Source organism: Thalassophryne amazonica, chromosome 5, assembly GCF_902500255.1.
Source record: "Thalassophryne amazonica chromosome 5, fThaAma1.1, whole genome shotgun sequence".
NCBI classification, from domain to species: Eukaryota; Metazoa; Chordata; class Actinopteri; order Batrachoidiformes; family Batrachoididae; genus Thalassophryne; species Thalassophryne amazonica.
Window position 1 is genome coordinate 34,291,050 of NC_047107.1, and position 26,198 is coordinate 34,317,247.

Consider the following 26,198-nt stretch of genomic DNA (forward strand, 5'->3'; position numbering starts at 1 on the left):
ATACAGACCTCGCGCTTGATTAGCAGCCGAATGGACAACAACATTATATAGCACTTTAACAGGCATCAGTGCTCTTAAACAGAATACACACCAATAAGGGAATGTCTCTACAACTTCAACACTTTTGCCACATATAGCTACACTTCTGATGGCCGAGTCTAGGAAATAATTGAAAACCTGACTCTTAGTCTTGACCCAGGACAAAAGCAAACTGAGATACTCCTCACTCAGCTTCTCAAATGCTGCAATCAAAGTAGCATTTGATTCCACAAAGATCACAGCATCACCAGCTACCTCAGTGTCAGTAAACCCTTCCTCACCAACTAAGCCACTAAGCCACTGGTTCCTACAAGAAAAGAGTTGATTAAATTTTGGTGCAGATCCAGATCAAGGAGTTCATCTTGCCTTTGATCACTGAGCTTCATTTGATCCTAATCCTGACTTTGATGTTTCATCCTGATTCCTTTCATCCTGTAATCAGGATTGACTATTAGTTTAGTGATCAAGGTCAAAATTCAGGCTCTGCCCTTTGATTCTGATATCTTTGATCCTAATCACAGGAAAAATGCAAGACAGACAAACAAATGGCATCAAAACTATGCCCTCCTTGGCTAGGTTTAAAGATCAGTGATCAGAATCAAAAATGCGCAGCCAGAATCAAAGGACAGGATCAAATGTTGGTGGTCAGGGTTGAAGATAAACAAACAAAAACAAAGTTGAGTGACCAGGATCAACCATCATGATCAAAGCTCGATGAATAAGATCAAAGTTCAATGAGCAGAAACAAAGGTTGAGTGATCAGTCTCAAAGATCAGGATCAAATGTCAGTGATCAGGACAAAAGGTCAGAAATCACAATCAAAATTGGTGATCAGGATTGTGGGTCAACAATCACAAATGTCAAGCAGGATCAAAGATCAGGACAAAAAATGAGCAATTAGGATCAATAATGTGTGTGTGTGTGTGTGTGTGTGTGTGTGTGTGTGTGTGTGTGTGTGTGTGTGTGTGTGTGTGTGGTGTGTGTGTGTGTGTGTGTGTGTGTGTGTGTGTGTGTGTGTGTGTGTGTGTATAGGATGTGGGGACAGTCTGCAAGACAGCAGTGGAAACTTCTCCTCTCCTGGCTTCCCCAATGGATATTCAGCCTACATGCACTGCATCTGGAGAATATCGGTCACGCCAGGGGAGAAGGTATGAGCATGTGGAAAATGGCGCATCAGCTTTGAGTCTGTGCCTGTGCTATTTGTCATCTTTTATTTGTCTGATATTTTGCACTTTGTGACGTTTGGTCCATACCGAGTCATTAATCATGCTTTCTCAATTTTTAAGATCATTCTGAACTTCACCTCAATGGATCTGTACAGGAGTCATTTGTGCTGGTACGACCACGTGGAGATCCGAGATGGATACTGGAGGAAGGCGCCTCTCAAAGGTCTGTACTACGTGGAAAATACCGCATGTTACAGGATGCAGGAAATGAATTAACAAAGTGATCTGGCATCCAAAGAGGTCACATTGTGGAGGTATCATTTTTTTAATCATCCTTTATAACTTAAATATTGTTGAGGTTTTACATTAAACAGAATTCTACCTGGCAACAAGTAAAATCATCCATCCATCCATCCACCCATTTTCTCCGCTTTATCCAGAGTCGGGTCGCGGGGGCAGCAGCTCAAGCAAAGCCGCCCAGACCTCCCGATCCACACACACACCAGCTCCTCCGGGGGAACCCCAAGGCGTTCCCAAGCCAGCCGAGAGATGTAGTCCCTCCAGCGTGTCCTGGGTCTTTCCCGGGGCCTCCTCCCAGTGGGATGTGCCCGGAACACCTCTCCAGCGAGGCGTCCAGGGGGCATCCGGAAAAGATGCCCGAGCTACCTCAACTGACTCCTTTTGACAAGTAAAATCAAAGCAGTGTAATTCCAAATTGACTTTATTTAAAAAAAAAAAAAAACAGCTACAGAACTACAAATTGAAAGCATGCCATTAACACTCCAAAGGTCATGGAAGCAATATTTGTAGATACAATATATTTAACTGATGGGAGTGCTGACTGCTGGTGGATGTTGGCCGATGTTGGTTCCTGCATGATCTCTGTCTTCAGGTAAACAATCTCCTGCAAGGTACCCAGTCTTTGTGATAGCTGTGCAGGAAAATCTAACACAGAAAATTAGTCAGCTGGACAGATACTAGCTGGCCATAGTCAGCTACAATGACTAATCGTCCCAACCGTAGTCAGCACTCCGTGTGACACTCCCACGTTGTCTGTAGGAGATGTCCTCTCTGCAGGTGGAGGGGTGTGGTTATCAGCAGCTCCTTTTCATTTAAAGTGACGGCCACAGAAAAGTGTTGTTTTCTCAAAGGCATAAAAAATCATTTGAAGGTTCATCCTAATGGACACTGTGAAATATAGAGTACGATGAATATCTTCTTTTTTTCTATGCTTTGGCCTTGAGGCAATGTTGGCCTGGACCTTAGGGGTGAAAGTTTGACCTTGGTCTTGACCTTGAGGTTTCAAGCCTTGGCATTGGCCCATGGGGATCAAAGCCTTGGCTTTGAGGTTTCAAGCCTTGATCTGGTCCTTGGAGGTCAAGGTCTTGAGTTTGAGGTTTCAAGCCTTGATCTGGGCATTGGAAGTCAAAGTCTTGAGTTTGAGGTTTCAAGCCTTGATCTGGGCATTGGAAGTCAAAGTCTTGAGTTTGAGGTTTCAAGCCTTGATCTGGGCATTGGAAGTCAAAGTCCTGACATTGAGATTTCGAGCCTTGATCTGGGCATTGGAAGTCAAAGTCCTGACTTTGAGGTTTCGAGCCTTCATCTGGGCCTTGGGGGGCAAAGTCTTGACTTTGAGGTTTTAAGCCTTTATCTCTGGTAGTCAAAGTCTTGGCCTTGGCGTTTCATGCCTTAACTTTGGCCACAGCCTTAAGGAATCAAGTCTTGACATTTAAGGGTTTTGGCCTTGCCTACAGCAATGTTCGGACAGCCCCACTCACTCAGAGGCTTGGGATTTGATAGAAACATTTTTGATTGTGCTGTTTTTCCATTCTCCTGTTTTTAATTCAATAAAAATGGGTAATATTAAAATATAATATAAACATGCATATTTTGACACAACCAGGGACGGTTGAGCCCCACTTTTGTACACTGGAGCACTGTGTTGTAAAGGAGTATGTCCTTTTAATGTATTAATTTTTAGGCACTAATGACTGAAGCTAATCAGCTGTTGGTTTTGTGTTTTCCCCTGTGGGTCCAGGTCGTTTCTGTGGTGACAAGCTACCTGAGCCAATTGTGTCCACTGACAGCCGTCTGTGGATTGAGTTCCGCAGCAGCAGTAACTGGGTGGGAAAAGGTTTCTCAGCCGTTTACGAGGGTAAGCTGCCACTTCTCCACGCTCTGCACCTCTTCCATACTGGCACATCGCTCGACTGACAGCGAGACACATATCCAACAATATGCTTGGAAGCCGCAGTAATATTCACATTTTTTGGCTCCTGTGCTACTGATGTGTCAGGCATTGTGCGCTGCATTAATCAGACGCTGGCCAGCCTCTGCTTTCAGCTCCATTGTTTCCAGACTGTGCAGAGTGATGATGTGTGAGTGTGTGCGACGGCTATTTCAGCTAATCCTTATTGCGCAAATCTGAGCAGCGTGCACACAGTTTGTTTTTAGTCATGTGCTGATGATACTGCTATCGAGGGAGGAGCTCCAGCATTGTTTTTACTATCACATACAGCCATCTGTGGCGGCGAAGTGAAGAAGGACAGCGGGCAGATTCAGTCCCCCAACTACCCGGATGACTACAGGCCCAACAAAGTGTGCGTGTGGAAGATTTCTGTGGCGCAGGGCTACCACGTGGGCCTTACCTTCCAGTCATTTGAGGTAAGCCAAAACTTATTTTAAAGAAATGAGGTTCTCCTGATGTCTGGTTTGAACACAGCGTGCATCTTCCTCTGTCAGATTGAGCGGCATGACAGCTGTGCGTATGACTACCTGGAGGTGCGTGACGGGAACTCGGAGAACAGCCCTCTGCTGGGCCGCTTCTGTGGCTACGACAAACCAGATGACATCAAAACCAGCTCCAACCAGCTGTGGATGAAATTTGTGTCCGACGGCTCCGTCAACAAGGCCGGCTTTGCTGCCAACTTCTTCAAAGGTCAGCGGTGAAGGGTCGTGAACCTTTAGGCTCATATGTTGTTGGTGCAGAGTTGGATTCTGTGTGACTGCGTTTGCTCCACTCATGTTTTGGACAGTCCGTCTTGTAAGCTGCAGAGCCAGGGGGCCGGCTAAAAGGGTCCCAACATGTCTTTGTGCTTTCAGAGATGGATGAGTGCTCCAAGCCGGACAACGGTCGCTGTGAGCAACGCTGTGTCAACACACTGGGCAGCTACAAGTGTGCCTGTGACCCAGGCTATGAACTGGCTGCCGACAAGCGCAGCTGTGAGGGTAAGTATAGGGGAAAATGTACTCGCACGCTGCTGTCTTGTAATTTCCATGCTAAAGCACCGTGCACGGTTTAGCCACCCAAATATAATGAATACAGTCCCCCCCCCCCAAAGACAACGGTAATGCACCTATAGGCAGATTTCAGTCACAGCAATGCAAGCATTATTTGTATCTCTAATTACATGTTGTTGTTTAAGGCTGAACCACAACACCAGCTCTGCATTATCTGAGTAACCACCTGTACAAAGTCTGCCCCTAGAGGAAGACTGGTATCACTGCATCTTTGCTGGCTGAAGTTGATTAAAAAGAGATAACACTGCACAGAATAGATATGACACTAAACACAAAATTTACACTTACAGTATATCCTGAAAGTATTCACAGCACTTCACGTTTTCCACATTTTATGATGTTACAGCCCTATTCCAAAATGGAGTAAATTTATTTGTTCCCTCAAAATTCTACTCACAACACCCCGTAATGACAACATGAAAATAGTTTTTTTGAAATTTATGCAAATGTATTAAAATAAAAAAAACTAAGAAACCTTGTGTACAAAAGTATTCACATCCTTTGCTTGATACTTTGTTGATGCACCTTTGGCAGCAGTTACAGCCTCAAGTCTTTTTGAATATGATGCCAGAAGCTTGGTGCACCTATCTTTGGGCAGTTTTGCCCATTCCTCTTTGCTGCACCTCTCAAGCTCCATCAGGGTGGATGGGCAGCATTGGTGCACAGCCATTTTCAGATCTCTCCAGAGATGTTCAATCAGATTCAGGTCTGGGCTCTGGCTGGGCCACTCAAGGACGTTCACAGAGTTGTCCTTTGATATCTTGGCTGCGTACTTAGGGTTATTGTCCTGCTGAAAGAAGACCCAATCCCCCAGTCTGAGGTCAAGAGCACTCTGGAGCAGGTTTTCATCCAGGATGTCTCTGTACATTGCTACATTCACCTTTCCCTCAATCCTGATTAGTCTCCCAGTTCCTGCCTCTGAAAAACATCCCCACAGCATGATGCTGCCACCACCATGCTTCACTGTAGGGATGGTTTCCTCCAAACATGATGACTGGCATTCATGCCAAAGAGCATTTTGTCATACTCCAGGCAGGCTACCATGTGCCTTTTACTAAGGAGTGGCTTCCGTCTGGCCACTCTACCACACAGTCCTGATTGGTGGATTGCTGCAGAGATGGTTGTCCTTCTGGAAGGTTCTCCTCTCTCCACAGAGGAATGCTGGAGCTCTGACAGAGTGATCATCAAGTTTTTGGTCACCTCCTTGATTAAGGCCCTTCTCCCCCAATTGCTCAGTTTACAAAGGTCTTCCAGCTGTAGGAAGAGTCATGGTGGATACGAACATCTTCCATTTACAGATGATTGAGGCCACTGTGCTCATTGGGACCTTCAAAGCAGCAGAAATGTTTCTGTACACTTGCCCAGATTTGTGCCTCCTGACAATCCTGTCTCAGAGGTCTACAGCCAGTTCCTTTGACTTCATGCTTGGTTTGTGCTCTGACATGCACTGTCAACTGTGGGACCTTATATGTAGATAGGTGTGTGTCTTTCCAAATCATGTCCAATCAACTGACTTTACCCCAGGCGGATTCCAGTTAAGCTGTTGAAACATCTCAAGGATGATGGAACCAGGATGCATCTGAACTCAGTTTTGAGCTTCATAGCAAAGGCTATGAATGCTTATGTACATGTGATTTCTTTGTTGGTTTTATAGATACATACATATACTCAACAAAAATATAAACGCAACACTTTTGGTTTTGCTCCCATTTTGTATGAGATGAATTCAAAGATCTAAAACTTTTTCCACATACACAATATCACCATTTATCTCAAATATTGTTCACAAACCAGTCTAAATCTGTGATAGTGAGCACTTCTCCTTTGCTGAGATAATCCATCCCACCTCACAGGTGTGCCATACCAAGATGCTGATTAGACACCATGATTAGTGCACAGGTGTGCCTTAGACTGCCCACAATAAAAGGCCACTCTGAAAGGTGCAGTTTTATCACACAGCACAATGCCACAGATGTCGCAAGATTTGAGGGAGCGTGCAATTGGCATGCTGACAGCAGGAATGTCAACCAGAGCTGTTGCTCGTGTATTGAATGTTCATTTCTCTACCATAAGCCATCTCCAAAGGCGTTTCAGAGAATTTGGCAGTACATCCAACCAGCCTCACAACCGCAGACCACGTGTAACCACACCAGCCCAGGACCTCCACATCAAGCATGTTCATCTCCCAGATCGTCTGAGACCAGCCACTCGGACAGCTGCTGGAACAATCGGTTTGCATAACCAAAGAATTTCTGCACAAACTGTCAGAAACTGTCTCAGGGAAGCTCATCTGCATGCTTGTCGTCCACATCGGCGTTTATCTCAGCAAAGGAGAAGTGCTCACTATTACAGATTTAGACTGGTTTGTGAACAATATTTGAGGGAAATGGTGATATTGTGTATGTGGAAAAAGTTTTAGATCTTTGAGTTCATCTCATACAAAATGGGAGCAAAATCAAAAGTGTTGCGTTTATATTTTTGTTGAGTATACATACATATTTTATATATATATATATATATATATATATATATATATATATATATATATATAAATACAAATTTTCACCACAGATAGGTATTAGGCTGTGGAAGAACCCATTAAATTTTGCAGGTGATCTGAATGTGGTTCCGGATTCTGGATCAACATTTAATTTTATATAGGTTTTGAACGATTACTTCAAAACTACTTCACAGATTCTCACCAAATTTGCGCCACAGAAAGATAATAGACCATGAAATTTAGAGTTGATGCAGATCCAGATTGGCAGATGTCAGAAATCTCTGATTTCTCTTGTTTATTTATGTGTTTTCTGACAGCTGCCTGTGGAGGCTTCATCACTAAGCTAAACGGGTCCATCACCAGTCCAGGTTGGCCGCGGGAGTACCCCCCAAACAAGAACTGCATCTGGCAGCTGGTGGCTCCTACACAATACCGCATCACTCTGCTCTTTGACGTCTTCGAGACTGAGGGCAATGACGTGAGCATTGGTGTTATTATGACTCGACATGGGGTGGGTTTGTTCTGTGTTTTATCTGTAAATGTGCTTCCCTTTTTTCTCTTTGATTAGTTAAAGGCAAATAAATGCTCTCGACTCCTGCACATGCTCTGTTTTGTCTGCTCAGGTTTGTAAGTATGATTATGTGGAAGTGCGCAGTGGCCTGTCTGCCGATTCCAGACTACACGGGAAGTTCTGTGGAGCGGAAAAGCCAGAAGCGATTACTTCTCAGTACAACAACATGCGCATTGAGTTCAAGTCTGACAACACAGTGTCCAAAAAGGGCTTTAAAGCCCAGTTCTTTTCAGGTAAATAATGGTCTCATGCACACTATGGTCTTCAGGAAGCAATGTCAGTCGGGTTTTCATGGTACGGTTGTGCTGTCGTCCAAAATCTCAGATAAAGATGAGTGCTCGAAGGAGAATGGTGGCTGTCAGCACGAGTGTGTCAATACTTTGGGAGCTACAGCTGTCAGTGCAGGAGCGGCTTTGTGCTGCACGAGAACAAACACGACTGCAAAGAAGGTATTTCACCTCCAATGTTTTGTATACATTTGTCATCTCGACAGCTGTGCCGTGACGTTACAGCGGTCTGCGTTGACTTGTTTTGCAGCTGGATGTGATCACACAGTGAACAGTGTGAGTGGTGTCATCACCAGCCCCAACTGGCCAGATAAATACCCCAGCAAGAAAGCGTGCACGTGGGCACTCACCACCACGCCAGGCCACCGCATCAAAATCGTACGTGCATTTCATTTACTACTGCCACTTTACTTCACTATAATATTTGCACGTACAGTGAGGCAAATAAGTATTTGATCCACTGTCGATTTTGCAGGTTTCATCACTTACAGAGCATGGAGAGGTCTGTAATTTTTTTATCATAGGTACACTTCAACTGTGAGAGACAGAATCTAAAAAAAAAAAAAAAAATCAGAAAATCATATTGTATGATTTTTGAATAATTAATTAGCATTTTATTGCATGAAATAAGTATTTGATCCCCTGGAAAAACAGACCTTAACAATTGGTACAGACATTTGTCTGCCATTACAGAGGTCAGACGTTTCCTGTAGTTCTTGACCAAGTTTTCACACACTGCAGCAGGGATTTTGGTCCACTCCTCCATACAGATCTTCTCCAGATCTTTCAGGTATCGAGTTTCAGCTCCCTCCAAAGATTTTCTATTGAGTTCAGGTCTGGAGACTGGCTACGTCCCTCCAGGACCTTGAAATGCTTCTTACGGAGCCCCTCCTTCATTGCCCTGGCTGTGTGTTTTGGGTCATTGTCATGCTGGAAGACCCAGTCATGACCCATCGTCAATGCTCTTACTGAGGGAAGGAGGTTGTTTGCCAAAATCTCACGATACATGACCCCATCCATCCTCCCTTTAATACGGTGCAGTCGTCCTGTCCTCTTTGGAGAAGAGCAGCCACAAAAATGATGTTTCCACCCCCATGCTTCACGGTTGGGATGGTGGTCTTGGGGTTGTTCTCATCCTCCAAACACAGCAAGTGGAGTTGATACCAAAAAGCTCTATTTTGATCTCATCTGACCACATGACCTTCTCCTATGCCTCCTCTGGATCATCCAGATGGTCACTGGTGAACTTCAAATGGGCCTGGACATGTGCTGGCTTGAGAAGGGGGACCTTGCTGCCCTGCTGGATTTTAAACCATGACAGCATCATGTGTTACTAATGTAATCTTTGTGACTGTGGTCCCAGCTGTCTTCAGGTCACTGACCAGGGCCTCCTGTGTAGTTCTGGGCTTTCTCAGAATCATCCTGACCCCATGGGGTGAGATCTTGCATGGAGACCCAGACCAAGGAAGACTGATAGTCATTTTGCTTCTTCCATTTTCTAATAATGACGCCAACAGTTGTTGCCAAGCTGCTTTCCTGTTGTCCTGTAGTCCATCCCAGCCTTATGCAGGTCTACTGTTTTGTCCCTGGGTTTCTTAGACAGCTCTTTGGTCTTTGTTTTTTTTTTCCCCTGTCTGCATATATAGTAATGGTAAGTGCCACACTGGCAGAACCATTTATGAACATTAATACAAATATATGCAATTTATTCTTGGAAGACAGAAGGTATGTAGTGTGTGAGTGAACGTGGTGTGTGTGTGTGTGTGTGAGAGAGACCCCCATCCGCCCTTCCCGATCAGCCTTCAACTAACTCAAAGCCATCCAACAACTTCTTGTTGTGTGTTGGGGGGTTTGGCTGGACATTTGGGTGCTGTTTTCTTTTCTTTGCTCTCCAGGTGGTATGCAAACTGTTTTTTTCTGTGGAGAAGGTGCTGGCGGAAGAGTCCTTCACCCTCATCAGAACTATTGGCTGCACCTGTGGAGGATGTTCACGTGCAGGCCTAACAAACTGCAGCACCTGTGGATGATGCTCACGTGCAGACTTAGACTTTCAGCTGAAGCAGATAATGAGATGGCGTTCTGCATTTAAGCCATGAGTGATATGAGCAGAATTGCCGGGAACTTGACCTTGTGACGTTCGGTTGTGAGACGCTGAGGACCGCGCCAGGGTTTGACACATCGTGCCTGTGAAGGAGGACGGGGTGAGGGACACATGCTGTCAGCACACATCAGAGGTGATTATCATCTGAATAATCGTTAATAGTAATTGTCGTTTTGTACGCAGTATATTTGAACATTGATGAGAATTGTGCAGTTTGCTTCTCACTGCCGTGGCGTACGGATTGATGATCCTCCACCTGTTGTGAGAAGCTGCTCATTTACATAAGGCTTAAATTCAGACCTGAATGTGTTGCTGATAGTGTGTGCTTCTGAAGGATATTTGTTGTAGCTCTGTTGACTTACCTCACCTTTTCTGTCCTTCACAGAGTCAATTTGTCGTATCCACCTGGGGGGTGTTCGGCGGTGAATCTGAGTCCAGAAGTGCCGGGCTTTGATCCATTTGGGCGCTGGAGAGCGCGCCGTCCTTCACCTTGCCAAGACAGCTAACTATTTATGTTGTACACGAATTATTGCACGTGAGGGGGAATAAATTTGTTTCTTGGAACCGCTTTCTGGTTATTTAGCACTGGGCCATTGTCAGATGCTGGTTCGGTTCTCTGACCCGCGTCAGCACATAACAACTTCTATCAGGAAGGGCCGACCACCAAGACAACACGAAGACAGACACGAATGAACGACAAGTGGTGAAGGCAATAACTGTGAAGTGAGACACCGAGGAGATGGGGCCTCAACCATACAATATACCAGGCCAAACAACCACACATGAACAAACACTGACAGCAACAGTCTGTTGTCTAATTAGTGAGCATCCATACCCTAATCTAGGACACCAGAGTGTTAATCCCCTTGAGACCACCCAAAACCGAATTGTGGTGATGGCCACAAACATGCAACCATCCACACACAGAGACCCAGCTCACAGCTAAATATCCGATCACTACTGTGGCTGGTGTGTTGGACCAAGACTAAAGTACAGAACCTTACCATATGACATATGACACTCTGGCACATCAAAGCCATACGGCCGGCCGCAAGCGACGAAGGCAACGGGCCCAAGACACGGGGCCCCAGGAGAAACCAGGACAAAAGGGCAGTTGAAGGGCACAGGGCCAGGAAGGGCAGCCCCCAGAGCCACCAAGGCAGACAACAAACCAACAGGTGAGCAGCCCGGTGGCGCCGGAAGGCCATGGAGGCACGGGGAGCTGCCCCATAACCAGGGCTTAATTTGAGGGGGAGCAACCTGGAGCGCGCTCCGGAACCTCGGACGCGCGCTCCGGAACCTCTGACGTTGGCTCCGCCAGCTATTTATACTGGATCCGTGATCCGCCACCTCTCTTGACTAACAAAATATTTTTAAATAAATCACAGTGATTGCTCTCACTGCCAATCACACCGCCGCCCTCCTGTCTGCTGTGCGGAATTGCGCCAAATCTGGCAACATGTCCAGAGGCTACGCTCACTGTTTTGATCCAGATGTTGACCGTAGCCGCAGAGCTTCGTGGCCACCGAGAGAGGACTTGGATTCTTTGCGGGTCCCGCATCCATATCCCCGGAGGCAGTGAGTGAAGGGAGAGCTGCGCATTGTGTTCTGCGTGTGTCTGTTTATAATCTTCCCGCACAGAAGAAAAAAGAGAGTGTTTACACAAGAGAGAAAAGTGAGAAAATGTTAATGCCTGTTTGAGAAAAGTGTGTAGTGAGGGGTTTTACAGCCTTAAAGCATCTATAATAAGTGTAAAAAATAGCGCTACTAACTCCTGCGATAAATGAGGGACCACTGTACATCATTAAACAGGAATTTGTACTCTATCCGGATTTGGTGTGACTAGTGTTATTAGGCCTACAATACATGCCCAGTTTATTTTTGGTGTGGCGCACAGCGTTGTTCGCAAGTCCCCGCCCTTCTTTTATTTTCTGCACTGGAGCCACCCATCCTCTGCGCCCCGAGACCTCCCACTTTACAAATTAAGCACTGCCCATAACCAAGGGAAGCACACAGGGCACCGGCAGAGCCCACCAATAGGGGGGACCCCAGAACCACACCACTAGGGCCACGGCCCCCGAAGGCGGGAGTGAGCGGTGGCAAGGATGGAGGGCAAAGGAGCCACCTCAACTGAATTCAAAACACGGGCAGGGACCTCTGAGGCATACGAGGCCTACATTCTTTGTAGTTGGGAAAACTTGTAAAATCGACAATGGATCAAATACTTATTTGCCTCACTGTAGGTAGCGAGTCAACATGAATTTTATCCTCTGTGTTTACAGTCTTGATGACAGAAGTACTGCAACTGTTTACAATAAGGATTTGTAGCTCCTTGTTTTTATTACCGCCGGCAGGGTGGTTATGTTTGTCTGTCAGCAGCACTATCCATAAACTAATTAAACCGGCTTTTTTGAAACTTGTGAAGATTGGTTGAAGCCATTATATTTTCCGATGGTCAGGTTGCAGAGTCATGATATAATGCAGATTCTTTCACATGTTTGTTGTTTCTTCCTTGGATTTGAAAAACAAGATATAATGAGGGTAAACTGATTAAAATCCTGATTAACTTAAGGCCTTCTGGGATCATGCAACTCTGTCTGCAGTGATGCAACAATTCTGTGACTGTTTTGGCTCTCATTTTTCTAATCTCACTTGGCACTTGTTGCTTGTTGCCATCTGCTTCTGCATGAGTTAACAACCAATTAGACTTGAACCCCATCCAACAGTTTTTCAGAGATGCTCCGAAGTACGTACCCTATAGCAGGGACTTATCTCACCCCCCAAAAAAGGCCACAAAAATCACATTTCTTGGGCCATCCCCGTCACTGGAGACACGAGCAAGTGTGTCAGACCCCTAAAATGCCCCATGAGCTCCTGAGGTGGAAATGAGCTTTTTGTTTCTTTGCTGTTATGTGTCACAGTGAAAACCAGTGTCCTCGGGGATGTGTTCTGGCTTCAAATGCTTGCATGGACTGGAATTTGAGTAGGGTTGTAGAAACCAGTGACTTAAGTGCTTTTGTTGACTATGAAAAGTTTACTGACCTTGATTTTGGACAAGATGTTGTAATCTTTGTGAAATCAATGGATACTGAGACTGCAGCACTTGAGAAGTTTAGTGAGGTTTGGGTTTGCGATTGACCTGAGTCAAGACTAAGATCCAGGACAATCACAAACCCAAACCTCACTAAACTTCTCAAGTTCTCAAGTTTACATACCCTGGTAGAATTTTAGATTTCTTTTTTTTGGGGGGGGGGCATTTTTCAGATAATATGAATGAAAACACAACTTTTTTTCATGCATGGTTAGTGTTTGTGTGAAGCCATTTATTGTCAAATAACTGTGTTTACTCTTTAAATCATAATGACAGAAACTAACCAAATGACCCAGATAAAAAAAAGTTTACATACCCTGGTGATTTTGGCCTGATAACATGCACACAAGTTGACAGAAACAGGGTTTGGATGGCTACAAAAGGTAACCATCCTTACCTGTGATCTGTTTGCTTGTAATCAGTGTGTGCGTGTGTGTCTATACACACACACACACACACACACACGTATATATATATGTGTGTGTGTGATATATATATATATATATATATATATATATATACACACACAACCCCTGGCAAAAATTATGGAATCACCCGGCCTCAGAGGATGTTCATTCAGTTGTTTAATTTTGTAGAAAAAAAGCAGATCACAGACATGACACAAACTAAAGTCATTTCAAATGGCAACTTTCTGGCTTAAGAAACACTATAAGAAATCAAGAAAAAAAGATGTGGCAGTCAGTAACGGTTACTTTTTTAGACCAAGCAGAGGAAAAAATATGGAATCACTCAATTCTGAGGAAAAATTATGGAATCACCCTGTAAATTTTCATCCCCAAATTAACACCTGCATCAAATCAGATCTGCCTCATGATATTGACCCTATGCCATGACATTGACCCTATGTGTCTTTTTGCAAGGAATGTTTTTGCAGTTTTTGCTCTATGGCAAGATGCATTATCATCTTGAAAAATGATTTCATCATCCCCAAACATCCTTTCAATTGTCCAAAATATCAACATAAACTTGTGCATTTATTGATGATGTAATGACAGCCATCTCCCCAGTGCCTTTACCTGACATGCAGCCCCATATCATCAATGACTGTGGAAATTTACATGTTCTCTTCAGGCAGTCATGTTTATAAATCTCATTGGAAAGGCACCAAACAAAAGTTCCAGCATCATCACCTTGCCCAATGCAGATTCGAGATTCATCACTGAATATGACTTTCATCCAGTCATCCACAGTCCACAATTGCTTTTCCTTAGCCCATTGTAACCTTGTTTTTTTCTGTTTAGGTGTTAATGATGCCTTTCGTTTAGCTTTTCTGTATGTAAATCCCATTTCCTTTAGGCTGTTTCTTACAGTTCGGTCACAGACGTTGACTCCAGTTTCCTCCCATTCGTTCCTCATTTGTTTTGTTGTACATTTTTCGATTTTTGAGACATATTGCTTTAAGTTTTCTGTCTTGACGCTTTGATGTCTTCCTTGGTCTACCAGTATGTTTGCCTTTAACAACCTTGCCATGTTGTTTGTATTTGGTCCAGAGTTTAGACACAGCTGACTGTGAACAACCAACATCTTTTGCAACATTGTGTGATGATTTACTCTCTTTTAAGAGTTTGATAATCCTCTCCTTTGTTTCAATTGACATCTCTCGTGTTGGAGCCATGATTCATGTCAGTCCACTTGGTGCAACAGCTCTCCAAGGTGTGTTCACTCCTTTTTAGATGCAGACTAACGAGCAGATCTGATATGATGCAGGTGTTAGTTTTGGGGATGAAAATTTACAGGGTGATTCCATAATTTTTTCCTCAGAATTGAGTGATTACATATTTTTTTTCCTCTGCTTGGTCTAAAAAAGTAACCGTTACTGACTGCCACAATCTTTTTTTCTTGATTTCTTATAGTGTTTCTTAAAGCCAGAAAGTTGCCATTTGAAATGACTTTAGTTTTGTGTCATGTCTGTGATCTGCTTTTTTTTCTACAAAATTAAACAACTGAATGAACATCCTCCGAGGCCGGTGATTCCATAATTTTTGCCAGGGGTTGTATATATATAAAGGTCAGTGAGTTTTTGGGCTCCTGACCCTTGCATCATTCATCCAGTCCATGGTTCTCCCCAACCATCATTGGGGAGGTGATGGTCTAGTGGTTAAAGCGTTGGGCTTGAGACTCGGTTCAAATCCCAGCCTGACTGGAAAGTCACTAAGGGCCCCTTGGGCAAGGTCCTTAATCCCCTAGTTGCTCCCGGTGTGTAGTGTGTACCTTGTATGGCAGCACCCTCACATCGGGGTGAATGTGAGCCATTATTTGTAAAGCGCTTTCAGCAGATGGAAAAGCGCTATATAAATGCAGTCCATTTAACATTTATATCCAGTGCTGCACTTACGTTTCTGAGTCATAGGGAAAGCAAAAGAATTGTCAAAGAAAAGGTAATTGAACTGTATAAAACAGGAAAGGGATATAAAACAACATCCAAGGGAACAGTGGTGGGCACAGATAACCAAAAAATTAACTTCAATAACAGATAATCAGATAACTGAAAAGTTATCTTCAATAAAGATAAAACAATAAACCACCCAAAAATGTATCGGAAGTTACAGATAACCGATAACAGATAAATTGCAATATTATCTCTGGCACATTTACAACTACTAGTAAAACAAATTTAATAGCGTCTAGTAATATTAAAAGTAACAACAGACCCAAACAATGAGCCTACACTTTTTTCTTTCAACACTCTGCCCCTGCTGGAAGCTCTTGTTTACTACAGCGCTCCCAACACAGAGGCAGCCATAAGGCGGCCAGCTCTCTGTCAATTACAATGCTCCAGTCAGGCGGAGATCTTGAAAAATGAAGTCATGCTGAGTTATGGTTCTGATTTATAAATAACATTAATACCGATAGAATAACTCCATTAATGTCAATTCTGTCATTTGTACAAAGTTAAAATATAACATATATCTTTTAATGTTGAATAATGCACTAATTCTGAGGTTTTGTAACAAACAGACAGATCACAAAGGATTCTGGGTAAAAGTGCCTCTGCTAAACACTGATTGGTTCAGTCATTCATTATGTAAACCAACATGTTAATGTGACGTCTATCGTGTGTTGGTGTTTAAAGATAAATGTGCCTTTGTAAAATATTCCATTTTTTATTTGTAAAAACAGGCATTTTTACGGAGCCCTGCAAGTGTCATTGCAAAATGTTTTGCATGTGGAGAGAATGTGCGCACGTTTTATGATGTTGTAAAACGTGCTTTACACTGTGCGAGATGATTTTTCATGCAGGAATTTTTTGGACCGAGTTTCAGGTTGATCGTGCGTCCTGTATCGTGTAGTGTACATGGAGTATCAAGCTGCGGTCAACATCTGACGACCACCTCCTGATCGCCGATCGTATGGTCGAATGAGAATCAAACCTGTTTGATATATTATTGTGGTCGGCCGTCGTGAGGGTTTCCTCCTGCTGAAAAGCTACAACAAGCATCCAACCGCTTGCACTATGCCTGTGCAAACAATGCAGAGCTGTCTTGTAATGTTGTTATTATTATTATTATTATTATGCTGTTGTTTTGTTTTTAAACTTCATTTGTAAAAAAAAAAAAGCCATTTACAAAGCCAAAAAGTTGATTTGACAATCATTTGATATAACTGGGGTCAAAATAAATAGAACACTAAACACATTAAAATGCGTGGAATTTAACAAACGCAAATACAAAACCAACGTCTATAAATGCAGAGAATATATTCAAGAGAGTTTTAGGCACTAGAGTTTAATGCTGTTGTCCGTGGAGCCTGAACAGAGTGTCTGAAATGCATTTGTCCTGTTGTGACGTACTGAGATTACATCATCTTACCCATAATACACTGCGGGGCTCCGCATGTGCTCACAAAACCTTAAAAATTAGCACATTACTTTAAAACTAAAAGTTATATCTGATATTTTCACTTTATAAAACTTCAGACATGACAGTAATTTTAAATAACTTGTCCAAAATTAGTTTGGTTAAAATTTGAACCATAAGTTAAAAATGTATGCCTCTGGATGACTTAGGTGATATTGCCAGCATGTTGGTATGGTGTTAAAGGAAATGGGGTTTTTTTTTTGGCCGTTTCTCCTTTGTCTGCAGAGGATTGAGACGCTTTTCATACAAGCAGTTCTCTTCTGTTTGCAGAGGTTATAACTGTGCGTCTGTTACAAAACTTTTAACAGGTGGGTGCTGAACTGATTTTAAATTTTAAAAATGCTTATCGCTGTTCTGCTTTGTTTACTTTGTTTATCGGTTTAAAAGTTATAGGATAAAAATGAATCGGAAGATAATTGGTCCGATAATGGTTTTTAAAGTTATCTAAAAAGATAATCCGATGATGAAAACATTATCTTCGATAATTATCTGTTATCGGATTATCGGAAGTGTGCCCACCACTGCAAGGGACTGACAGTGCCAATCTGCAGTGTTCAAACTCTAATTAAGAAGTGGAAAATGAGGGATTCTGTTGAAACCAAATCACGGTCAGGTAGACCAACAAGGATTTCAGCAATAACTGCAAGGAAAATTGTTCAAGATGCAAAGAAAAACCCACAAATAACTTCAGCTGAAATACAGGACTCTCTGGATAAAAAGGGTGTGGATGTTTCAAGATGCACAATAAGGAGGCACTTGAAGAAAAATGGGCTGCATGGTATCCCAGCCACAAAATATCCCACTATCCCACCAACAAAGTCATTTGGAGTGATGAGACCAAAATTGAACTTTTTGACCACAACCATAAATGTTACATTTGGAGAGGAGTCAACGAGGCCTATGATGAAAGGGACACCATGCCTACTGTGTAGCACAGAGGTGGATTGTGTTGGGAAAGTGTAGGTGCTGGTGTTTTGGGGATGTGTGAGCTACAAAGGCACATGAAACTTGGTCAGAATTGATGGCAGGATGAATGCAGCATGTTAGCAGAGAATGCTGGAGGAAAATTTGCACTCTTAAGCCCAGAAGCTGTGCATGGGATGTACTTGGATGTTCCAACATGACAATGATCGCAAACACAAGGCCAAGTCAACCTGTCTTTGGCTACAGCAGAATAAAGTGAAGGCTCTGGAGTGGCCGTTTCTTGACCTCAGTATTATTGTGCCACTTTGGGGAGATCTCTAACGTGCAGTTCATGCAAGACAATCCAGGAATTTACAGGAACTGGAGGCTTTTTGCCAAGAAGAATGGGTACCTTTACCATCAGAGAAAATAAAGAGCCTTGTCCACGACCACAAAAGACTCCAAGCTGTTATTGATGTTAAAGGGGGCAATAGACTGTATTAAGAAATGGGGTATGTGAACTTTTGATCAGGGTCATTTGGGTAGTTTCTGTTATTATGATTTTAAATGAGTAAACACAGTTGTTTGACAATAAATGGCTTCACACAACCACTAACCATGAGTGAAATCAAAGGTATTGTGCTCTCATTCATGTTCTCAAAAAAATGGCCAAAAAATCAAAAATTCTACCAGGGTATGTATACTTTTGAGCACAACTGTAGTAAGACTAAGATGAGGTCATAGTTCAGTTTCTCATGACTTGCTGTGTGTTCTAAAGCACAAATAACAAGGCCATATCAGTATCTAAAAAATTTTGTATGAAATTGAGGTCGTTTATCATGTCCAAAGCCGAGGTCTGATGGCCACCAAGGTCACTGCAGCTTGTTGAACATTTTTCTCAGCTTGAAAAGAGTCCACATATCATAATTAAACCTTCGAGGGCATGTGTGGTAGATGACTGACTGTACAAATACACATTATGTGTACTATAATGAGTGCTTTTCCAGTTATTTTTATACATTGTTTTTATACATTTGGTAGCAGTCACTGAAAGAGAAAAGGTATTCTGGATTTTTTTTTTGGCTTGTAAACACACATGCAGACTAGAAAAGTGCACTGTTAAAATGCACAGCATCAGTATGTAAATTTTATGATCAGGATGCAGTTCATGTAATCCAGTTTTAAAAAGCAACAAAAGAAACCTGACAGTGTACTGAGATAATTCCACAGTTCTTTCAGTGGAAGTTTGTTCAGAATGGAACAAATGATTATGATTGTTTTAAATGGTGTGAGTTTGCTGCCATAAATCTGACGTTTTCACATAAAACTCTCTGTACCTTTGACTAATTATCCACCTTATTTTGTTCCAGACCTTCAATGAGATCGACATGGAGGCCCACTTGGAGTGTGCTTACGACCACATCGAGATCTATGATGGGCGAGATGGAAAAGCGCCAAGTCTGGGTCGCTTCTGTGGTACCAAGGAGCCTCCACCAGTAATATCTAGTAGCAACAAGCTGTTTATTCGCTTTTTTTCTGATAATTCTGTGCAGAAGAAAGGCTTTGAGGTGTCCCACACAGCAGGTGAGGGACCACCCACGTGTGACCATGTTTAGCTAAAGGACATTCACATTCCTCCATCAATAACATCTCCACGTCATTTTATGCCCACAGAGTGTGGAGGTCATCTAAAGGCTGAAGTCAAGACCAAGGACCTGTACTCGCACGCCCAGTTTGGGGACAATATCTACCCCGGAGCCTCCGACTGTCAGTGGGTGATCTCAGCGGAGAAGGGTTACGGTGTGGAGCTCATCTTCCAAACTTTTGAAATTGAAGAAGAGGCAGACTGCGGCTACGACTACATGGAGCTGTTTGACGGTGCCGACACCAAGTCTCCACGGCTGGGACGTTACTGTGGCTCAGGGGTAAGCGCGCTGTGGTCACATTGGCGTTTCTCTGACAGACATTAATGGTTTGTTGTGGCTTTTTTCACTCCTCCCATGTGTTTTAGTTTAGACGGCAGCAGACTTTATAGAACCGTTTTGGAATTAGCGCTGCCGTTAAGTGACGTTTGCCATTAATATGAGTGACTTTGTGAATTACCCAGAGGCCTTTGAGTCGGCTCCATACTCCAGCTTTAATTATTTTGCTGAAGTTTATATATTCCTCCGGGTTTTGGAGAGCTGCTCTGCAGGCTGGTACAGATTGGCACTCAGAGGCTGCTGCTGGCCTATCGTAGGCTTGTTATTGCGTTATAACTGACAATTAATCAACCAATGCTGATGCTGCCTGGAACAATGAGGCCAGCAGGGAATAGAAACACAACTTTCTGCAGGTCAGAAAACAGCTTTATTTCATTTACACACTTCAGTAATAAGACTGTTACTGATGGCTGTTCCAGTGAATCACTCGCTGGAGGGGGCGTAACACTCTGTACACCAGGGAGCGACTTCTCAATCAAGTTTCTTTTTGTAAAATAGGGCGAAGCAAACTGACACAATTCAGTCCAAAGTAGGATGAAAACTCATTATAGTGCGGGAAGGATTACTTTTAGCCTCGGGGGGTTTTTTTCCCAGTCATATAAATAGAGTGCACAGCCCAGAGTCCAGTGGAATTTGTAGCCTGCATTCTTTCTTTGCTTTAATCCGCTTTGCTATAAACTTACTTGGCCATTGTAGATATGTTATTCATCTTTCAATAATGGGGGTTTATGGAGCTTAAGGCACGCTCCCATCCTGTGACGAGAGTGATACCTTTGTGCAGTTATGTCAACATTTGTACAGGGCTTTTAGTGACTTCATCAATGTAAAGAAAGTCGAGTATTTGGCCAAAGATTAGATACTTTCAGTTCATGAATGTTTCTAAATGTTAATCACTCCCTATGGCTGTGAACCTGCACAGTACAGCCACTGATGGCATTTGATATAAAAACATACATCAGTTTTGAAACTTAGATGCGCGTACAGTGTGTCAGTGTGTGTGGGAATTGTAGGTCACACAGCCTGGATATAAACAGGAATGAGATTCACCAGGGAAAGAAAAAACTCTCACACCTGACCAAGGTTGGGTAGGATTACTTTGAAAGAATAAATGTGGATTACATGTATGTATGTACATACATTTGGATTACTTGTAATCTGATTACTTTTGGATTACATTTCAAAGTAATCCTACCCAACCTTGCACCTGACTATATTTGATTTTATGTTATTATTGTTATCATTTATCCTTATTTACAGAAAATGCTGAAATTGTTTTATTCTGGTGCATCCATTGTCTGTACCCAAGCTTATCCAGTAGTTTTTGCATTAACCTACTCGTGTTCATACTTAAAAAAAATCTGCAATTAATGACAATTTCACTGTTAATTGCTTGATCATTTACAATGCCAAATTTTAAAATCTTTCCAGTAGAAATGATTAACATTTCTCTACCTCAGTGTGGATAAGATTTTACCTTCTGCCTTTCTTCTTCTTCTGTCTTTCGGCTGTTCCCATTAGGGGTCGCCACAGCAGATCAATCGTTTCCATCTCACTCTGTCCTCTGTATCTTCCTCTGTCACACCAACCACCTGCATGTCCTCCCTCAGCACATCCATAAACCTCCTCTCTGGCCTCCCTCTCCTCCTACCTGGTGGCTCCATCCTCAGCATCCTTCTCCCTATATACCCTGGGTCCCTCCTCTGCACATGTCCAAACCATCTCAATCTCACCTCTCTGACTTTGTCTCCAAACTGTCCCACCTGAGCTGTCCCTTTGATATGTTCATTCCTAATCTTGTCCATTCTCGTCACTCCCAAAGAGAATCTCAACATCTTCAGCTCTGCCACCTCCAGCTCTGCCTCCTATCTTTTTGTTAGTGCCACTGTCTCTAAACCGTACAACATAGCTGGTCTCACTACTGTCTTGTAAACTTTCCCCTTCACTCTTGTTGATCTTCGGTCACAAATCACTCCTGCCACTTTTCTCCACCCACTCCAACCTGCCTGCACTCTCTTCTTCACCTCTTTACCACACTCTCCATTACTTTGACAGTTGACCCCAAATATTTAAACTCATCTACTTTAACCACTTCTACTCCTTGTAACTGCACAATTCCACTGGGCTCCCTCCCATTCACACACATGTACTCAGTCTTGCTTCTACTGACTTTCATTCCCCTTCTCTCCAAAGCATATCTCCACCTCTCCAGACTAGACTCAACTTGCTCTCTACTCTCAGTACAGATCACAGTGTCATCTGCAAACATCATAGTCCATGGGGACTCCTGTCTGATCTCATCCGTCAACCTGTCCATCACCACTGCAAACAAGAAAGGACTCAGAGCTGATCCTTGGTGTAATCCCACCTCCACCTTGAATGAGTCTGTCATTCCAACTGCGCATCTCACCGCTGTCACACTATTCTTGTACATGTCCTGCACTACCCTAACATACTTCTCTGCCACTCCAGACTTCCTCATACAATACCACAGCTCTTCTCTTGGCACCCTATCATAAGCTTTTTCTACGTCCACAAACACACAATGTAACTCTTTCTGAACTTCTCTGTACTTCTCCAACAGTATTCTGAGAGCAAACATTGCATCTGTAGTGCTCTTTCCCGGCATGAAACCATATTGCTGCTCACAGATCTTCACCTGTTCTCTAAGCCTAGCTTCTACTACTCTTTCCCATTTCTTCATGCTGTGGCTGATCAACTTTATGCCTCTGTAGTTACTGCAGCTCTGCACATCACCCTTGTTCTTGAAAATAGGAACCAGCACACTTCGTCTCCACTCCTCAGGCATCCTCTCACTTTCCAAGATTTTTTAAACAATCTGGTTAGAAACTATACTGCCATCTCTCCTTCACATTTCCATGCCTCCACTGGAATATCATCTGGACCAACTGCTTTTCCACTTTTCATCCTCTTCATAGCAGCCCTCACTTCTTCTTTACTAATCTCTTGTACTTCCTGATTTACTCTCACCACATCATCCAGCCTTTTCTCTTGCTCATTTTCTTCATTCATCAGCTCTTCAAAATATTCCCTTCACCTTCTCAGCACACACTCCTCACTTGTCAGCACATTACCATGTGCATCTTTTACCACCCTAACCTGCTGCACATCCTTTCCAGCTCTGTCCCTTTGTCTGACCAATCAATACAAGTCCTTTTCTCCTTCCTTACTATTCAACTTCTTGTACAGCTCACAATATGCCTTTTCCTTCGCTTTTGCCACTCTCTTATCGCCTTACACTGCATCCCCTTGTACTCCTGTCTACTTTCTTCATCTCTCCGACTATCCCAAAACTTTATCGCCCACCTCTTTCTCCTTATGCTTTCCTGGACCTCTTCATTCCACCACCAAGTCTCCTTGTCTTCCTTCCACTGTCCAGATGTCATACCCAGTACTGTCCTAGCTGTCTCCTTCACCACATCTGCAGTACTTTTCCAGTTGTCTAAAATTGCTTCCCCTCCAACCAGTGCTTCTCTCACCTGCTCGCTAAATTTCACACAACAGTCTTCCTCCTTCAGCTTCCACCATCTCATCGTTTGTTGAGCTCTCACTCTCTTCTTCTTCTTTACCTCTAAAGTCATCCTACAACCCACCATCCTATGCTGTCTAACGACACTCTCTCCTGCCACCACCTTACAGTCTCTGATTTCTTTTAGCTTGCATCGCCTATAAAGAATGTAGTCCACCTGTGTGCACCTTCCTCCACTCTTATATGTTACCCTGTGCTCCTCCCTTTTCTTAAAGTAGGTATTCACCACAGCCATTTCCATTCTTTTTGCAAAATCAACTACCATCTGTTCTTCCCCATTCCTATCCCTGATACCATATCTACCCATTACTTCCTCATCACCTCTGTTCCCTTCACCAACATGCCCATTGAAGTCTGCTCCTATCACCACTCGTTCATGCTTGGGCACACTCTCCAACACCTCATCTAACACACTCCAGAAATCTTCTTTCTCCTTCATCTCACAACCTACCTGTGGGGCATATGCACTGATGATATTCATCATCACCCCTTCAATTTCCAACTTCAAACTCATCACCCTGTCAGACACTCGCTTAACCTCCAACACACTTTTAACATACTCTTCCTTTAAAATGACCCCAACACCATTTCTCTTCCTGTCCTCACCATGGTACAGCAACTTGTACCCACCGCCGATGCTCCTGCTCTTACTTCCCTTCCACTTGGTCTCTTCCACACACAATATGTCTACCTTTCTCCTCTCCATCATATCAGCCAGCTCTCTCCCTTTACCAGTCATACTACCAACATTCAAAGTCCCCATTCTCATTTCCACCCTTCTAGTTTTCTTATTCTCTCGCTGTTTGTGGAAACGTTCTCCTCCTCTTCTTCGTTGTCTTCGCCCAGCAGTAGCCCAATTTCCACCAGCACCCTGTTGGGCAACAGCACCGGTGGCGGACGTTGTTAACCCGGGCCTCGACTGATCCGGTATGGAAATTCGATTCTTAGTCTGCATAGTTGGGTTGGCTTGTTTTACGCCGGATGCCCTTCCTGACACAACCCTCCTCATTTATCCGGGCTTGGGACCGGTACTCAGAATGTACAGGCTGCACACCCCATGTGGCTGAGTTGCACACCCCATGTTCTCTCTATTGCAAAATTAATTCAAAATGTTTTTGGTCAATACGAGATTACATGTAGGTCACAGCAGTGTGGAGAATGCCAAATATTTATATAGAATTAGTGTTACGAATACAACTAGGGGTCCATGAATTCTGGTTTACCACTACGGCCAGAATGTAATATCTGGATATTCATTGAAGGTGTACTCAGAAGTTGATGCATAACACCAACAAAGTCACATGTTTCATGATGTTTGATGCAAGCAGCCTGATAAAGGGCCTGGCACCCAGCAGTCATCTCCTATGGAATCTTCTCTCCAAGAATCCAAGTTAAACATGAACTCTGGTGTTCATCTAGAGTTTATACAGCCTAAGAGACATCAATAACTCTTGTTTTGGTTCATTCTTGTTGACTGCCAGAGACTGTGTGTAAAAGCTAGATGACCTACAGCAACAAGTTCACCATGCACTGCACCACCATGCCTTATGTAGACTGGAGGAACAGACATGACCACAGTTGCCAATGATGAGGGTTGGCCACATTAGCTCTATAGAAGTGACTAAAAGTACAGAAAAAGCCCTAAAACCTGCATGGATGTCACTCAGTTGAGTACCCTTCAAGGTGGCCCAGGTGATGAAGACATTTCTGGTTGAATGATATTTCAGTGATAACCCAGTGTGACACTTCCTGTGTAGATATAACAAAGGCCTTCCTGTGGCCTCTGTGACACACAAACAAGGCATCACACTTATGGAATCCAGCTGACAAACTGTCTCATAGCCTGAACAAGACAAAGTAGGGTAGTATTAGAATGCCGTTGTTCTGCACCTGACTGAGAGAGAAAAACTGCCAAAACAATAGACTGATTGACCTGAAACGCTGAAAGCCTCTTAGGCTGAAAAGACAGTTTAAGCCACGTGGTAACCTAGATGCATTGAGATTCCAGTGCAATCAGCCCCTGGCAATGAACAGGACATGCAGCTCACTAACTACCTTTGCACATGCAACAATGGAAGAAAGGCAGTCCTACCAGACCGCTTATCTGAGATCAGTCTGTTTGTGGGGTTCAAATGAAGGGGAGCCTAAAGCTGAATGGACAAAAGGTAAATCCTATGAAGGACCTCATACAATGTATGGAAGTTGTTGCCAGAGAGCAACTCTCAGAAAATTGCCCACTCGAGTACTTGACCCTACAGTTCAATAGTCCACCAAGATGTGTTGGTCCAAAACAGCAGTCACATATGCTTTTGTAGTACAGACCGAGCACCCCTGGTCCATGTATTGGTGTACAGTGCCCTAGTGGTGTAAGTGTCAAGTACAGTCTGGACCATAGCCTGATTGCATGAACTGTGCAGAGGCCAAACATATCATCTGCCTCAGTGGGAGGGGTAGAGAAATTTCATCCAGCCTCTGCGGAGAGAAAGAGGCCCTCATTGGCACTGAATCGAGAACAACACCATTGAACACAACTTTCCAGTTCCCAAATGAATGGGAATTTTAGAACTCTATGCAAAATTCACAGTGAGCCCCAATTGGGTCACCTGGTTAAAAAGAGCCACTGTGTTGGACTACCTACTCCTGGGTCGAAGGACATACCAACCAGTTGTTAAAGTAACAGATGATATGCATGCCCCTGGCCTGTAGAAGAAAAACTGCTGTCACTGTGTACCTGGTAAAGATCCAAGGGACAATCAAGAGCCTGAACGGGAGCACTCACAACTGGTCCAACTGCCCCTCAAAGACATAACAAAGGAACTGCACATGTAAATAC

General features: G+C 43.4%; 1 protein-coding gene across 1 annotated transcript in view; it reads left to right on the top strand.

Annotated features, from left to right (window-relative positions):
- Positions 1-26,198, top strand: part of bmp1a (bone morphogenetic protein 1a) — a 146,776-nt gene that overhangs the window by 117,440 nt on the left and 3,138 nt on the right. Inside the window, 13 exon segments of the mRNA XM_034169965.1 lie at positions 1,072-1,187; positions 1,326-1,428; positions 3,244-3,360; positions 3,724-3,869; positions 3,948-4,143; positions 4,308-4,433; positions 7,323-7,483; positions 7,629-7,809; positions 7,901-7,951; positions 7,954-8,025; positions 8,114-8,241; positions 19,207-19,420; positions 19,511-19,761. Of these exon segments, the coding sequence (XP_034025856.1) occupies positions 1,072-1,187; positions 1,326-1,428; positions 3,244-3,360; positions 3,724-3,869; positions 3,948-4,143; positions 4,308-4,433; positions 7,323-7,483; positions 7,629-7,809; positions 7,901-7,951; positions 7,954-8,025; positions 8,114-8,241; positions 19,207-19,420; positions 19,511-19,761 (1,862 nt within the window).